General features: G+C 37.3%; 2 protein-coding genes across 3 annotated transcripts in view; both read left to right on the forward strand.

Moving 5' to 3' along the window:
* Positions 1 to 17,199, forward strand: part of LOC123536344 (uncharacterized) — a 377,622-nt gene that overhangs the window by 41,801 nt on the left and 318,622 nt on the right. The window lies entirely within an intron of this gene.
* The window catches only part of LOC123535771 (membrane-associated tyrosine- and threonine-specific cdc2-inhibitory kinase-like), a 45,122-nt gene that overhangs the window by 24,512 nt on the left and 3,411 nt on the right, over positions 1 to 17,199 (forward strand). For both annotated transcript variants that reach the window (XM_053528486.1, XM_053528487.1), the window contains exons 8-15: positions 2,709 to 2,803; positions 4,769 to 4,875; positions 6,831 to 6,934; positions 9,419 to 9,460; positions 11,472 to 11,643; positions 13,178 to 13,277; positions 15,063 to 15,170; positions 16,003 to 16,177. In XM_053528486.1, the coding sequence (XP_053384461.1) occupies positions 2,709 to 2,803; positions 4,769 to 4,875; positions 6,831 to 6,934; positions 9,419 to 9,460; positions 11,472 to 11,643; positions 13,178 to 13,277; positions 15,063 to 15,170; positions 16,003 to 16,177 (903 nt within the window). The remainder of the gene's footprint in view (positions 1 to 2,708; positions 2,804 to 4,768; positions 4,876 to 6,830; positions 6,935 to 9,418; positions 9,461 to 11,471; positions 11,644 to 13,177; positions 13,278 to 15,062; positions 15,171 to 16,002; positions 16,178 to 17,199) is intronic.

Raw genomic sequence — 17,199 nt, forward strand, 5'->3', positions numbered from 1 at the left:
CTGTTCATGTAAAATCATTTTTTGGAAATAACTTGAGAACCACTTGACCTACAATGTTGAAACTTAATAGGATGATTGGACATGCAGAGTAGATGACCCCTATTTATTTTGAGGTCACTTGATCAAAGGTCAAGGTCACAGAAGCCTGAACAGTGACTTGAGAACCACTAGGCCAAGAGTGTTGAAACTTAGCGGGATGATTGGACATGCAAAGTAGATGATCCCTATTGCAGCCAACCATCAGTGTCTCTTTGACTTAGGCTCCTGACCCCTATTGACTTCTTGCCTATAGGACTTTGCATTGGGGGAGACATGCGCTTTTTATGCCCCCACTTTGGGGGGGTGGGGGGCATATAGATTTGCTCTTGTCCTCCGTCCGTCTGTCCGTCCGTCCTTCCGAAAATGTTGTGTCGCGCGTAGCTCTGAAAGTATTTGACGTAGAGTCACAAAACTTTACAAGAATGTTGGTCAGCATGTGTAGTTGTGCACCTGGGGTTTCGCGTCCGGATCCATTCAGTCATGTAGAAGTTATGGCCCCTGACTTTGTAAAAATTGGTCATTTTAATGTTGTGTCGTGCCTAGCTCCAAAAGTATATGACCTAGAGTCACAAAACTTTACAGGCATGTTGGTCAGCATGTGCAGTTGTGCACCTGGGGTTTCGCGTCTGGATTCATCCAGACATATAGGAGTTATGGCCCCTGACTTAGTAAAAAATTGGTCATTTTAATGTTGTGTCACGCATAGCTCCAAAAGTGTTTGACCTAGAATCACCAAAGTTTACAGGAATGTTGGTCAGCATGTGTAGTTGTGCACCTGGGGTTTCGCGTCCAGATTCATTCAGTCGTGTAGAAGTTATGGCTCCTGACTTTGTAAAAATTGGTCATTTTAATGTTGTGTCGTGCCTAGCTCCAAAAGTATATGACCTAGTCACAAAACTTTACAGGCATGTTGGTCAGCATGTGTAGTTGTGCACCTGGGGTTTCGCATCCGGATTCATCCAGTCATGTAGGAGTTATGGCCCCTGACTTCGTAAAAAATTGGTCATTTTAATGTTGTGTCGTGCATAGCCCCAAAAGTATTTGACCTAGAATCACCAAAGTTTACAGGAATGTTGGTCAGCATGTGTAGTTGTGCACCTGGGGTTTCGCATCCGGATTCATTCAGTATTGTAGGAGTTCTGGCCCCTGACTAAAGTCATGTAGTGGGGGCATCTGTGTCCCATGGACACATTTCTAGTTTACAAAAGCATTTTCTAGTTGAGTAGTAGTTGCACATGTTGACAATTATCGGAAAGTGTCAAAGATGTAAAAGCGACGTTGATTGGCTGAATACTATTGCGTCTAGTTTTACGAATAATTTGATTCGCTGTCACAGTTCTCGCGAAAATCTCACAAGTACCTGGAGTAGGCGGAGCTTAAATTATGCTATCGGCATGTAAATTCAACTTGTCTTGACACATAGTAAATTGTCAGCAGTGTGTAATGCGGTAATTTGTGTGTGGGGATCAAAAATGATGTCTGGTTACTTGAATTTCAGCTCTTTATGGGCGAACAATGTATTTTCTGTCAGATTATTTATGCGTGCATTGTACCCGTGGAATTTTAAAACTTGCGTGCAAGTGACTTTTTATGCGTGAATTACGCGGATTTTTGTGTGAATGGGAATGCTGCGCAAGATGGTATTGCCTTCTTATTTTTGATGAAATATTTCCGGTTAGAGCAATTTTTGTGGGTAGGTAGTGGAAGGAGAGATTAACAAAATTTTGCTCTATACTCCTGCACTACTTTTTCTGAGCACATGTAGTAGTATCCATGATTGTACCCCCACAAACATAGTTTGTGGGGGGGGGGATATAGGAGTTAGCTTGTCGGTCGGTCCGTTGGTTTTCATGGTTTCTGGACGATAACTCATGAAAGGCTTGACAGATTTAAATAACTTTTGGTACACCGGTGTAACATCCTAAAGTACAGGTCAAGTTCGACTTTGAGGTCAGTAAGTCAAAGGTCAAGGTCACAGTGACCTGGAACAGTTAAAAGGTTTCCTGACGATAACTTGAGAACGCTTGGGCCTAGAATCATGAAATTTGATAGGAATGTTGTTTATGACCAGCAGAAGACCCCTATTGATTTTGAGGTCAGTAGGTCAAAGGTCAAGGTCACAGTTTTACGATGCAGTTAAGGCCCCTGCCCTATTCCAAAAGCATTGGAAAATAACACTGTAGGTTGGACTAATGTCTCGGCTAAATGGCGATCTTACATGATAATGCACTGTAAGGTGGCTAGGTCTCTCAGCTGAATGGGTATCTTGCACAATAATGCATGGTTAGGGATGCAGGTGGAACTACAGACTTTTTACATTGTGACTGTTGCTCATGATTAGGTTCTGTAAGCAAGAAATAAGATTTCTAGTTAATTAATCTTTTAAGAGCAACAAATATTTTACAAAAACACATTTAGTACACCCAACAGTGTTTGCACTAGAGGGGTCGCACTGTTATTGCCTTTCATTTAGATCTTCAGTACAACTGTTGTGCTGTCAACCTTTTTATTTCATGGTATTAAGGGGCCTCTTTGCCCTAGTGCTTTAGGTAGCTGGCTTTGAATCACTTACCCCTCATTGCAAAGGGTTTGAAATAAAAAGCTTGAATGTTACCATATATATTACCTAAAATTGTGTCTGTGTAGCTTTTGTTTTGTTGGTATTTCAGGGCAATGATTTCTCAGAGGCCCAGGAAGGTGATCCTAAATACTTGGCCCCAGAATTGATGGATGGAAAGTTTAGCAAGGCAGCAGATATATTCAGGTATGTTTGGGGGAAATAGACTTAAATTCAGGTCAAATGGATAACAGTGATTGCTTTGAAAACAGATGTTTTGGCATTTTTAGCTCTCCAATAGCACTCTTGTTAAATGTCCATCTGTCTTCCGCAAAGAACATCTCAAACACAAAGTCAGTTTCAGTCAAACTTCACAGGAATGTTTCTTGGGTTGACCTCTTTAATCCAGGTCATCCATGCACAATTCTGATTGTTATGGCAGCTTAAAGGAAAAGCTTTAAAAATCTTCCCAGAAACTGCTGCCATTATTTCAGAACAAGTTAATAGCAGTGTACTTTAAGTAACCCTCCACTAAATTCCATCAAGTTATTTTGATTTGTCTATAGACAAGGCAGTCATGTGGGGTTAGTTTCCTCTGTATGGCTATATTTTTTCAGAAATCGCTGGTCTAATTTCAGAGTAATTTTATAATTTTCTATTTGGTGACATTTTACAATTTCCCTTTAGGTCGCTACGAAATCCCTTCAGGTCATGTTGAATTGTTTAAAAAAAACATGGCTGACAGTGCATGGGGCTAATTTTCTGTATGTGGTTATTTGTAAAACTTCTTCGCCTCTGAAACACATGGCTGGATTTTAAAATATAATTTCGCCCCATGTGGTTCTGGGACGATCTTTGTATGAAAAGAATTGGAACCACTGCCTTACCCTTGCATGATCGTAAGAGGCGACTACTAGGGTCTTAACACTTGGTTTTGCAGTAACTCTGTGATTCCAGCAGGTATGCAAATTTTTATTCCATACCTCATGTTTTTGTTTCAATGTAAATGAGATGTGGAACCAAAATTTGTAGTCCTGTTTGGCGCCATATAACCTATACTGTGTTGGTGCGCCATAAAACCCAAATAAATAAATAAAATAAATTAAAATAATTTCACACAAATGTTTCTTGAATTAAGATTTTCAAATTCAGATAATTTGATTACATTATATGAGATGTCCCCCATGGGCAGGGCAGGTATTTACCTCACCACTGGCACAGTGTGCTCAAGGTGACCTGTAAAGCTTGTTAAATATCTTGATATTCATTTGTCCACAATTTCTTTGAAGAACATTTTCCAATTTCACAGCACTTCTCCTTGGGTGACCCTCAGCCAAATTCTTTCAGATTGTTTTGATTTGATAAAAAAAAAGTCATGGCCACCAGTGGGGTTGGTTTAGTTTTCTCTCTCTGGCTACATAGAAAACTTGGAAAATCTCTGAAATCACTGGCAGGATTTTAAAATTTCACATATGTTTCTTGAGAAATCCTCTATCAAAGGCCTTCATTTTGATTTGTTTAAAAACATGGTTTCAATTTATTGAACGCTTAAAAATCTGCTCAGAAACTGCTGGCCCAATTCCCAAGCTAAAAGAAACATCTTTAAAATATCTTCAAACATAGTGTTCTCCCAAATAGCTGTTTCAGTTTTGACACAGTTTCTTTGAGAATCCCCCTCTTTGATTGTTCAAATTTTCATGATTTGCCAAAAAAGCATGGCTGCTACAGCTAAAGGGATAGAAAAGGTCTTCAAGAATCATTTTGTAAACTGCTGGTTGATTTTGTAAACATTTGACAAATGTTCCTTCTGTGACTCAATACAGAGTTTATGCTAATTATTCTGGTTTGCTTAAATCATGCCACCAGAGGGTATAGACTTTTTTCCCTATAATTTCCTTAGGTGAGCATCTACCATAGTTGTTTAAGTCAGATTTGAAATTCAGGTGAGCAATCTCGGGCCATCATGGGCCCCTTGTTTTTGTACTACAGCAATCTTGTGTTTAAACTCATTACTTAATGTTATAACTAAAACATATCTTTGTAGGAGCCAATTATGAACTTGTCCCTTTTAAAAGATATCATGTATAGGAATATAAACCTAAGAATGTTGTTTGTGAATGTTCTGTATAGCCTTGTATGCTCAAACATAACAACAGCATGATTTCGTTACAGCTTAGGAATGACCGTGCTAGAGTTAGCAAGTGACCTTGACCTACCTAGGGGTGGAGATGGATGGCATGTTCTCAGACGTGGCCAGCTTCCAGATGAATTTCTTAGAGGTAACATATTTGTTATACCCCATGAACAGAGTTCAGGAGAAGATATATTGGAATCACCATGCCAGTTTGTCTGTCTGTGCACCTGTGATAACTCTTGAAAGGCTTAGTGAATTGTGTTCATTATGTATATAATTATAAAGAACATGTCAAGTTTAATTTCAGTTGCAATCCACTAATCTTTGGCAGAGATCTGAGATATGGCCCATTTTCAACTTGAAATTTTGTTGTCAGTTCAATAACTCTTGAATGGATTGATATCATTTTAAGTACACAAGCATATCATAAAGTACTTATTTAATTTTTAGTTACTATCTATCAATTATTTTGAGAATTATGAACCTATTCTGACTTCAGATATTGCAGAATATTCATGTCCTTTTGATAACTTCTGAAGTGATTCATTTTTGGTGCTCTGGTATATTATTAAAAAATTCAGGTCAAGTTCACTTTCAGTTACAACTTACATTCCACCAATTTTTGGCAGAATTATAGCCTCTTTTCTGCTTTAAGATTTTGTAGAATGTTAATCTCCTTTTGTTAACTTTTACTTGAAATTGAACTTAAAAAAAGTTATTCTGCATCATCTCTGATATCATATTAGGGCTCGACAAATCCACTCGTCCGCTCGTAAATATAAGTAGAAATTGGTCCTGGGTGAGTGGGAATTGCTGTAGTACCCGTCCTGCAGGGAGAGTGTGATTTTCAACAAAAAATATAATCAATAAGATTAAAACACTGCTATGCAGAAGCTAGATAGCGAAAGATCTTAAACAGAAGTTGATTTGTTGTTTGCACCTGGTACTTTACGGTACCACTTTATGATCACATAAGCTAGACACTCGATAGTTTAGAACAAGATTACAGTATGTACTGTTTTTAACAGACTTTAAGAAGACACTGTCTGTAAAAATGGTTTTTGCATTGTGAATTGCAGGACGAGTAAAACTTGCAGCAGGACAAGTGAAAATTCTAGGCAGCTCATCCTGCAGGAGAGTTGTTTTCAAATGTGCATATGATACAAAGGCCATAACTCCAGTAGTCCTATTTCTTTAAAAGGATTCTGTTTTTTAAGGGTCTGCTTTTTCAGAGTTTTTACTGAACCTGTATCTAGAAATATACAGGTATTATGCTTTTCAGTTGAGCATTTCCTCAGTTTCTGGTCCATAACTCTGCCATCCATCGAGGGATGTTACTTGGCACAAATGTTCCCGTAATGAGACCTCATGTCACACACAGCATCAAGATTCCTGGTTCAAAGGTCAGGGTCACAGATGTTTAAGATTTAAGGAAAGTTTACTTGTCTGTTCATAAACTTTGCCATGCATGGAATGATACTCAGATAATACGGCACAATCATTCACAAGATTATATATTCTGTGCAAACCCAATCTTAAAGGTCACGGTTGCAGCTGGAGTCTGAAGGTTAAACAGTATCTGTTTTATTTGTGCTCCATAACTGTGCCATCCATCAAATGATTTTAATATTACTTGGCACAAATGTTCCCAATAATGAGATGGTGTGTCGTGTGCAACTCCCAGACCGCTAGGTCAAAGTCAAGGTCACTCGGTTGTCAAAGGTTAAATGGGTCTTTGGCATGTCCGCTCATTAACTCTTGTCATCAGTAAACAGATTTTAATATTTCTTGGCACAAATGTCCTTTCTAATGAGTTTTTGTTCCATGTGCAACACCCAGACCCATAGTTGATAGGTCAAGGTAATGGTAAACAGGGTCTTTGTATCCTCTCTATTCTTCCATCAATATCTTTTACATGGCAATACTTAAGTCGCTTGTTATTCCAAGAAAACTACAGGGGCCTTGCACAGATTAATGCAATTATTATTATGTTACTTTTAGGAACGAAAGATTTTAAAGACTAAATAATGGACAAGCATTGTTCATATAAGCAGCAGCATGAGTTTTAAAGACAAAAAAATGTATTTGTTTTTATTGCAGATAAATCGTTCGATTTGAAATATGTGATACGTCAGATGTTGGATCCTGTACCTAGTCACCGGCCAACAGCTGATCAGTGTCTAGCTTTCCCTTATGTTAGAAAGGTGTGTATTTAGTTTAAAATAATTTATTTTTGCTGACGTGTAATGAAAACCTACGTTACAATAGAGACGAAATTCTTGGAAAAAGCAGCATTGGCATGGTAAGGTCTAACTTGAACATTATGTTCTGTACTACCGATCCCTAAAAATGAATTTGTCATACACAGGACAGTATTTACAGTTGAAATAGATTTTCTTAGATAAGCTATATATAACAAGTCTTTCCACTCGAAGGGCGGGGCATTCCAGAGGTCACAATGTTCGGTTGGCTTACATTGTTTACATATACTTTATTTTACGAAAATGTGCATTTTCCTCGAGGTTACCCACAGAAAATGTGCATTGTGATGCAGTGTTGGAATATTTACTATTCTAACAGCAGCTGTAAGTCAACGACTTTAGTTTCAGAGGTCTATTATTAGCTCACCTGTCACAGTGACAAGGTGAGCTTTCGTGATCATCCGTCGTCAGTGCGTCCGTCAACAATTTCTTGTCTGCACGGTAGTGGTTTCATTTATGATTTTATTTTAATCAAAATTGCACACAACTTGTATCACCATAAGATCTCAGTTCCTTTCTTGAACTGGCCAGATCCCATTATGGGTTCCAGAGTTATGGCCCCTGAAAGGGCCAAAATTAGCTATTTTGACCTTGTCTGCACAATAGCAGCTTTATTTATAATTTGATTTTTACCAAACTGGCACACAACTTGTATCACCATAAGATCTCGGTTCCTTTCTTGAACTGGTCAGATTCCGTGATGGGTTCCAGAGTTATGGCCCCTGAAAGGGCCAGAATTAGCTATTTTGACCTTGTCTACACAATAGCAGCTTCATTTATGATTTTATGTTAACCAAACTTGCACACAACTTGTATCACCATATGATCTTGGTTCCTTTCTTGAACTGGCCAGATTCCATTATGGGTTCCAGAGTGATGGCCCCTGAAAGGGCCAGAATTAGCTATTTTGACCTTGTCTGCACAATAGCAGCTTCATTTATGATTTGAATTTAATCAAACTTGCACAAAACTTGTGTCACCATAAGATCTCGGTTCCTTTCTTGAACCGGCCAGATCCCATAATGGATTCCAGAGTTATGGCCCCTGAAAGGGCCAAAATTAACTATTTTGACCATGTCTGCACAATAGCAGCTTCATTTATGATTTGATTTTATCCAAACTTACACAAAACTTGTATCACCACAAGATCTTGGTTCCATTCTTGAACTGGCCAGATTCCTTCATGGGTTCCAGAGTTATGGCCCCTTAAAGGTCCAAAATTGGCTATTTTGGCTTTTGCAGCCATATAGAGACTTCATTTATGGTTTTATTTGATACAAACTTCCAAAATATCTTCAACAACAATAAATCTTGGATTCCATGACAAATCAGATCCATTCGTAGGTTCCAGAGTTATTTTATATCTGATTAACTCCCCTGATTGTAATCAAAATGGATTTATATCAGTAAGTACTTACAGGACTTATTTGAAATTTCATTATTGTCATTAGTTGGACTGAGCCAACGAGGGTAGATAACTATGGACTGATTTTATGTCAAATTACCTCCCTTTATTTCAAATTAAAATGGGTATATCTCCATAACTAATGAAGATACTGATCTGAAATTTCATTTATGTCAACAGATTTATTTGGCAGATCCTTCTTTTGTTAACTTAAAATCATTTTTTTTAATTACTTCCCTTTTACGTTACTATAAATAGCTTGTTTTTTAGTAACTTTTTTATTATTGGCCGTAGGGAAAAACCGAGACCACTTTTCTGTGGTACAACATGGGTGGTACCTCCAATTTTTAGGTGTATTTGACATATCTGTACCTTGTAAGAATTTTTTTTTCCTTTTTGGTTTGATTTCTTCCCTTTATTGTTCCTGTCCTTTGGACTTAGATATTTTTTCTGAGGACCTTCTTGTCCTCAAGTGCAATGATAACAGGTGAGCGATATAGGGCCATCATGGCCCTCTTGTTTTAAAAGTATGCACCATTTGACAAACCAATAGGAACGAATGAGAAAAATGTGTAGTGAAGTGCAGTTATATAATACCTGGGTTTGCACTAGCATTGAAAAGTTCTTGAATTTGATGCTTGCCCTTGAAAATTCCATGAAAGTGGCTAAAACCCGACGAAAGAAAATCCTTGAAATTCACACAAAACTGCTTGAAAAGACACTGTCAGCTGAAGAAAGAAATTAAGATACTTAAAAAGAAAATACTTCTTGTAAGCACCTGAAGCAATCATAAGTAGCTGTCTATGACAACAATTATCACAATTTACAGAGAGGGCAATTTCTACTGTAACATTGATTTTGGAAATAGTTGATAAAAGTTGTTTTGACTAAGATATCTAGACATATTTTCAAACTTTCACAAATGGTTTGCTACTCACTGCTGTAAGTTATTAACTTCTAAAATGCCATGTAAAGATGTTAAGTTTTAGTGTATTTTTAATTTGAATGTTTGATTATTACAGGTATTGAAGAAAAGAAGACGGGAATATATGCTTAAAAGTGCTGTAAGTATGAAAGATTTATACAAAATAATTACAGTGAAACACTATTTGCTTGAGCATCAACGGCTTTGGGCTCACGGGCTGACTCGAGCTGCTCAGCAGTTTATGTATTTCCTTGCCGTTTTTCTTACCTGTCCGCTAGGGTTTTTCTAGCCAATCAGTCTATTTAGAATAGTGTAATAAAATTTAGTTTATCATATTTTGTTTACACAACATAGCAATATATACCTGTACACAAATACAAGGCTTAATTCAGACCAAAATTTTGATATATTTCTAATTTCTGTTTCTCAACAACAGGTAAAAGCATATAAAAAGGTGTGAAAAATATAGTAATGGCGTATAAATATTTGGTGATATTTTAAAAAACAAGTTCTTATTTTTGTGATCATGTTTAAGGCATGCAATAAGCATACTAAAAAGGGATTTTTATAATTTCTCATTGCTTTCTCTGTACAAAATATTCTGACACAACACTTTTACATTATATTTGAAATTTCTGTTTGTCAAATATTTTTGCGGACAACAACAACACAAATGATTCGCTTTTAAACAACGAACATATCTTTATACCAGTGTTTTTAACACAAATATTGATTATGTGAAGGTTAGCAACTTATTGTCTAAATTAAAGTACAATATTTTAACAGAAAAATACATAATTCATAAATAAATTGATTACCGTACAGCTAGAAAAACCCTAGCAGATAGGCTAGGCGTCCGGGTACTGGACGGCTAGAACGCAGGCTAACTGTCTGGTTACCTTATGGCTCGACACTTCCTTTCTTATATTTCGATAACTCTAGTACAGTTTGCTCATCCCTTTGAGAATTAGGTGTTGTACTATATTGCCTCTACAAATTAATACAAGACTTCTGTATCCCAAGTGAGGTTTAATGATTCGAAGCCAGCAACCTAAACCACTACAAATTATACAAGTGCAGGTCATGTGCTTGAAACACAAGTAGGGAACAGTTTGATTTATTCTTTGTTCAGCTAATACTATAAACTAGAACCCAAGGAGCACTGAAATTGACTATTGTTAACATGCAAGATGTATTGTATGTCATTGTTTTGTTGCGTATCAAGTCACACTGACATAGTTCTAGTCATATTGAGATTTTTCAGCAGTACTGGAACATTCAGGCACAGGTTGACACCTGGATAGAACCAACAACATTTGGCATACCAGGTTGAGAGCCTCCTTGCATGAAAGCAGGGTTTGCACAGTCATAAAACTTTGATATTGATGCCCAGTCTTTAAAAGAGCTGAAAAATGTAGAAAGGTCTGGGAAAGTACTTAAATTTACCCCCAACATAAAAGTGCTTGACCCATATTAGTGCATGAAGAAGTGTCTGGTAAATCTTGTGACTGTATATGTTTAGGGCAAAATACATTACTCTGAGTAACTCATATTAGGGTTGAACTAATGGTGGTTCCTAGCTTTTACATTCTGCACTGCATAAAGTTTGCATTCAGCAGTTTTAGAACTTTCATTTCGACTTATCAAATCATTTAATTTTGGTAAAAAGTGACTGATGAAGTTCCAGTAGTTGTGTGATGTTTTAAAACAATTAATTTGGAGCAGACTGTTCTGTTCTCAAAATATGGGTATTGTTGGTGGGGTTAATGTTTGTGATGAAACAGTAAACAAAAATAAATTTAACTTACTTTCTGCCAACATAAAACAGTATGTTTCACACCTTCAAAACTCTGTTTTGAAAGATGATTTCATGGAAGTGACTGCCTATGATATACATAAAAATATGTATAACAAAAATTAGTCTGGAAAACAAGGAAAAGGTCTTTAAAAAGTCCTAGAATTTTTGTTTGGTTAGTCTGTATGAACTCTAGAAAAAAATTCTACAGCTTATTACCAACCAACATTAATGGAGGGAGGTGATTTCTAAGTAGATGACTTTAATCGCTCAGCCACAAAACTTTGAACATACTGATCAAAATGGTTTTTACATAAAAACAATAAGGAGCTCTCACTTTATTCATGTGCTTCAGATATCAACTGTAAAGTCCTCAATGTACCGACTGTGGGAGTGGATATTACTGCTGCTGACTGTGTTCACAATTCCTTACAGTAAACTACGTAACAGACACAGAAAATCAACACATTCTAGTAGTGTTACATCTAGCCTCGATACTTCGGGGCTTGATCATAGTCTTTCAGATGGTGAGTCACAGTTCTCCACATGTGGACTTCTGCTGGGATTTTCATGAACTTGAACAAAATGTTCATCATTTCTTAAAGTCTCATAGTTTCTGACCGCAGGTGCCTGTGAAAACCACAAAATCAATTGAAGTTTGAAATAAGATTTTAAGTCATTTATCAAATTATTTTTATGCCCCCGAAGGGAGGCATATAGTTTTTGAACCCTCTGTTAGTCTGTCCGCAATTTTTGTGTCCGGTCCATATCTTTGTCATCGATGGATGGATTTTCAAATAACTTGGCATGAATGTGTACCACAGTAAGACGAAGTGTCGCGCGCAAGACCCAGGTCCGTAGCTCAAAGGTCAAGGTCACACTTAGACGTTAAAGGATAGTGCATTGATGGGCGTGTCAGGCCCATATCTTTGTCATCGATGGATGGATTTTCAAATAACTTGGCATGAATGTGTACCACAGTAAGACAACGTGTCATGCACAAGACCCAGGTCCGTAGCTCAAAGGTCAAGGTCACACTTAGACGTTAAAGGATAGTGCATTGATGGGCCTGTCCGGTCCATATCTTTGTCATCGATGGATGGATTTTAAAATAACTTGGCATGAATGTGTACCACAGTAAGACGACGTTTAACACGCAAGACCCAGGTCCGTAGCTCAAAGGTCAAGGTCACACTTAGACGTTAAAGGTCATTTTTCATGATAGTGCATTGATGGGCATGTCCGGTCCATATCTTTGTCATTCATGCATGGATTTTAAAATAACTGTGCATGAATGTGTGACACAGTAAGACGACGTGTCGCGTGCAAGACCCAGCTCCGTAGGTCAAGGTCCTAAACTCAAACATCGGCCATAACTATTCATTCAAAGTGCCATCGGTGGCATGTGTCATCCTATGGAAACAGCTCTTGTTGAAATTTGTTTTAATTCCATATTGGACTTCTAGTAATTGACAGCTGTCAAGTGTTTATACCAGAAGTACGAATATAATTTTTATTATTTTTTCGATTACAAATTGAAATGTCCTTTCCGATTTGATTTATTTATGGATAAACGCCCGCCCGCTTAGCTCAGTAGGTAGAGCGTTGGTCTACGGATCGCGGGGTCGTGAGTTTGATCCTCGGGCTGGGCATATGTTCTCCGTGACTGTTTGATAAATTACATTGTGTCTGACATCATTAGTCCTCCACCTCTGATTCATGTGGGGAAGTTGGCAGTTACTTGCGGAGAACAAGTTTGTACTGGTACAGAATCCAGGAACACTGGTTAGGTTAGCTGCCGGCTGTTACATGACAGAAATACTGTTGAAAAATGGCATTAAACCCAAAACAAAGGAACAAAAACAAATTTATGGATAATGTTTGGAGTCCAGTTTTTCAACACTAACGTTGTGTGTTGGAGGGGAGGGGCACATTACTTCCTGCAGTCAGTGCAAGTGAATTTAAAAGGCTGGATAAGATCAGATACGCTATTTAAAGATAGTTTTCTTACAACATTTTGATGGCCAGCAGTCGTGATAATCAAAATGAATTTTCTTACAGATGAGTTGTTTTTGAATGATGTTAGTATAAACAACAACTCGATTGGTGCTCCATTTGATACGTCGTCCTCAGAGAACAGTTTTCAAGATGATATTCCTCTGTAAGTCACTTTGATATATCTGTCTAGTTAGAATTTACTCTCCTTTTGTAGTTAAACATGGCTAGATTGAATTCTTTTATGTGAGGAATTCATCAAGCTAGCTTGCATATTGAAGGTTGATGCTTAAGAATGAGTGAACTGCATGGACTAAGTCTGCAGTATTGCTCCACTCAGTCAAAAATTTGAATGTACGTAACAGCACAAAAGATTGGGAGCAGTGACTCCTATCTCAAAGATCACAGTAAAGCTGGAAAGTCGCCATATAACCTATCATGTGTCCGTGCGACGTTAAATCCAACAAAATCTAATTAACGCCCCCCACGTTTTTTGGGGAAAATAAAAAAATCTTACCTTCAAAAATTGGTCCTAGATCCAACACAATAATATCAAGATAATAACAATTCAATAACAATAAAAATGAATTTAAAAAAAAAACACACTTTATTAACACAAACTTTTAAACACGTCAACAGGCATGGCACAAATAAATCTACTGTGTATAAGTACTGAATATGCCACGCTATAAACGCTACAGTATTGATCGAATTTAACTCGGATGATGTCACTCAGCGCGCGACTTTACACAGATTTCCAGTACGATAACGTATCGGGTTATGTCAGTGCATGAATTGGAATGAATGGGGTGGGGGGGGGTTATACGAGTTACTGACATTGTTTGGATCAAATTTTTTCGTAAAATGCATCACCCCCGGGGCGTTTAAATGGGGTTATACGGTACATGCTAGTACTGATCGGGAGTCGAGGAATCAGAAGGAACATAGTTATCCTAATTTAAAACTCTTAGTCAATGTAAAATAACTCTATAGCATGAAGATGTATAAATATTCTCTTAAAAAAGAGGTTTATTACAAATCTGCACAAACTAACTTTTGAACATTTTAATTAGATAGTCCACAAAGCTTTTATCATCTACAGTGTTACAGAATTAAAGCTATTCCCACTTGCCTCAGATAGTCAAAATTCAGCAGGACGTCAAAATGCTGACCCTTTCAAAATTCAGGTTTATGTTAATTTCCTTTAACTTTCAATTTTGTTCTACCTTAATTCTGTTTATAAATACACTTCAGTAGGGTGCGAAATACAGAATATGTCAAATGTGTCTACCCAGTAACTTCAAATAAATTCCAAGTAATTATGTCTCCCACCACACAGTGGTGTGGGAGACCTATTGATTTACTCCTGTCTGTGTGTCTGTCTGTCACAAAGCTTGTCCGCACTCTAAGTCGAACATTTCTCATCCGATCTTCACCAAACTTGAACAAAATGTGTTTGCCAATAAGTCCTCGGCCAAGTTCGATAACTAGCCAAATCGGCCCAGGCACATCGGAATTATGGCCCTTGAATTACCAAAAACCGCTCGGATATCTTGCGCATTTTTGACACCAAAAGGAAGTCTATACTACTTATAAAAGTAGTATAGGGACCCTTTTGGTGTCAAAAATGCACATGCGCTCTAGTAGTTTAGGAGTCCTTTTGGGGTCTTTTATGTGCATGTGCTCTAAGTAAACAGTATATAAAGACTGACTTACTATTTAGATGATCAGGCAGTTGTGGGAGACATGTGCTTTTCTCAAAAGCAGCTCTAATTTGTATAATACTTATCTGGGCAAATTGTGGTCAACACATGCGAATTAACATTAAGTTTCTCTTGTTTTGGCACAACTCTGTTAGAAAAATCAAGTTGATCACTAGTGTTCCAATGATACGCAAAGTAGATCTTATATTTGAGAATGATTAATACATAATATATATGATGCTTTACAGCAAACCTCCCATACGGAATGCATTCACAACACCAGCCTTACGTAATAGACATTACAGTCACATCCCATCTCCAATGAGCTCTTCACCCGTTGGCAGAGTTTCCAGAGAGTAAGTAACTTCTTTAAGCTGTATGTGTAGGGGTTATGTCTGATGGTATGTACTGGATGTTTTAGTGACAATTGTTTCATTGTATGATAGTTCTAGGACAGATGTAGTTGCTGACCATGTTATTGAAAATACGCCTTAAAGATTTTTTTTAAAAAAACACGCACACACACACACACACACACATAAGTGCAATTTAAAGCACAAGATTTTGCATATTGAACAGTGTCAGTTTTGTCAGATTCAGTTGCACATAGTGTTTGAAGCAGACAACTTAAGCATTAGTGAGTGGAAGATTTAGTTGTGTTATGTTAGACTCTTGGTCTCGCATTCTGTAGTTATTTACAAAAGGTAGCTGGTTAATACTTTAACTACAGATGAACCTGCTTCAACAACCATGTGAATTAAGCAGCCAGTCTTCTTGAATCCACTTTTTGTTGTAATTTCAACTTGTATTAAGTAGCCAGATTGTGCCACTCCCTTGACTGACTACTTATTCCATGTTCGGCTGAATAATGAACTCGCAAGAAAAAGTGTGTATGAATATTAGTTAAAATAAAACAAGCTTACCTTTTCTTGAATTAAAGTGAAAACAGACCCACAGAACCAGGAGGTTAGTTTAATGTACATTTAAAACTTAAAATACTCAGGACTATGAATGGAAGGAGGAAACTGACTTCAAACAAAAGCCTTTACATCTTATTCATTGTCAGCCACTTGTGGAGACCGCAGTATAGCTATTAAGTGATATATTAGTTCAACTGTAACAGCAATAACTGAGCATGCAAACAGAAAGAAACAGGGAAATATTTTCAGTTGTCATTGTACATTTCAGTGCATCGATGCATTCTGCCAGTCCCATACATCATCAGCATGAGGACAGTATGATGAGCAGTAGTCTCAGCTGGAGTGAGGACGAGAGACCTGTCACACCGACGTACCACCTTAATGCTGATACAGACGATATCGTTACTAATAAATCAAATATTGAACCTAAAAACCTGCTTGGGGTTAGTACTTTCAATTGAAGATTTTATAATATGACTGAAATACTGTTGAAGAAAATTTGTTTTATTTTATAAGAACATAGGAATTAAATAATTCTAGAAAAAATATGTTCAGAGCTTTAAATATAACCAATATGCTCAGACTATATAGAAACCAGCATTCTATCTGGATTTGAACCCAAAGTTCCAGAAAGAATGTGGTTAAAATCTGCAGTTGTCTGAATGGTCATTGAAAGTAAAAATTGCAATATTTTTCAGTTCACCTGAGCAATCTGTACTCAAGGTGATCTGTTGTGATAGCACTGTGTCCACTGTAGTGTGTCATCAACGATTTGACTGTTAGCACTAGAGGTCACAGTTTTGGCTCAACCTTGAGCGTTACTCTCAGCAAATCACAGACAAGTTCATTACTTGATCATTTGGGTCAAAAACCAAGTCACTAGGGCAGTTAATAGGAAAACCTTATTAACACTAACAGAGGCCACATTCTCTTCCTGTTCTTCACAAAACTTTGTCAAAATATTTGTCTCTATGAAATCTAGGTTTGAAGATAAAAAACTAGGACACTAGGTTAGGTCATCTTGTTAAGTCCTGATACGTAGAAAACTTTGTCAGAATAATTTTGTGGTGAAATTTTTGTCAAATATCAGACTGGGTTATCTGATTTAGGCCAAAAACTATCTTACTAGCTCAAATAACAAAAACTTCCTAACACTTGGATGCCTAACACTTGGATGCCACATCACTTGATTTAAGGTTAAAAATTAGGTTGTCTGGTCAAATTATAGAAAAACTGTGTGTACTTTCCAGAGGCCACATTTCTGCATCAGGTTTTCATGTAATTGATATGCTTATGGGGGCCTCTGTGCCCAAGTGGTTAAGGTTGCTAGCTTCTGATCACTTGCCTCTCGCGGCTGTAAGTCCAAAACCGCTTTTAGTGTAGAATTTTACATGTGAGGAAAACACTCAATTGGCTTATGGAAGATTGGTGATTCTACATAGGTGCTCACCTGGGATAGAAATAA

The sequence above is a fragment of the Mercenaria mercenaria genome, chromosome 17, assembly GCF_021730395.1.
Source record: "Mercenaria mercenaria strain notata chromosome 17, MADL_Memer_1, whole genome shotgun sequence".
NCBI lineage: Eukaryota > Metazoa > Mollusca > Bivalvia > Venerida > Veneridae > Mercenaria > Mercenaria mercenaria.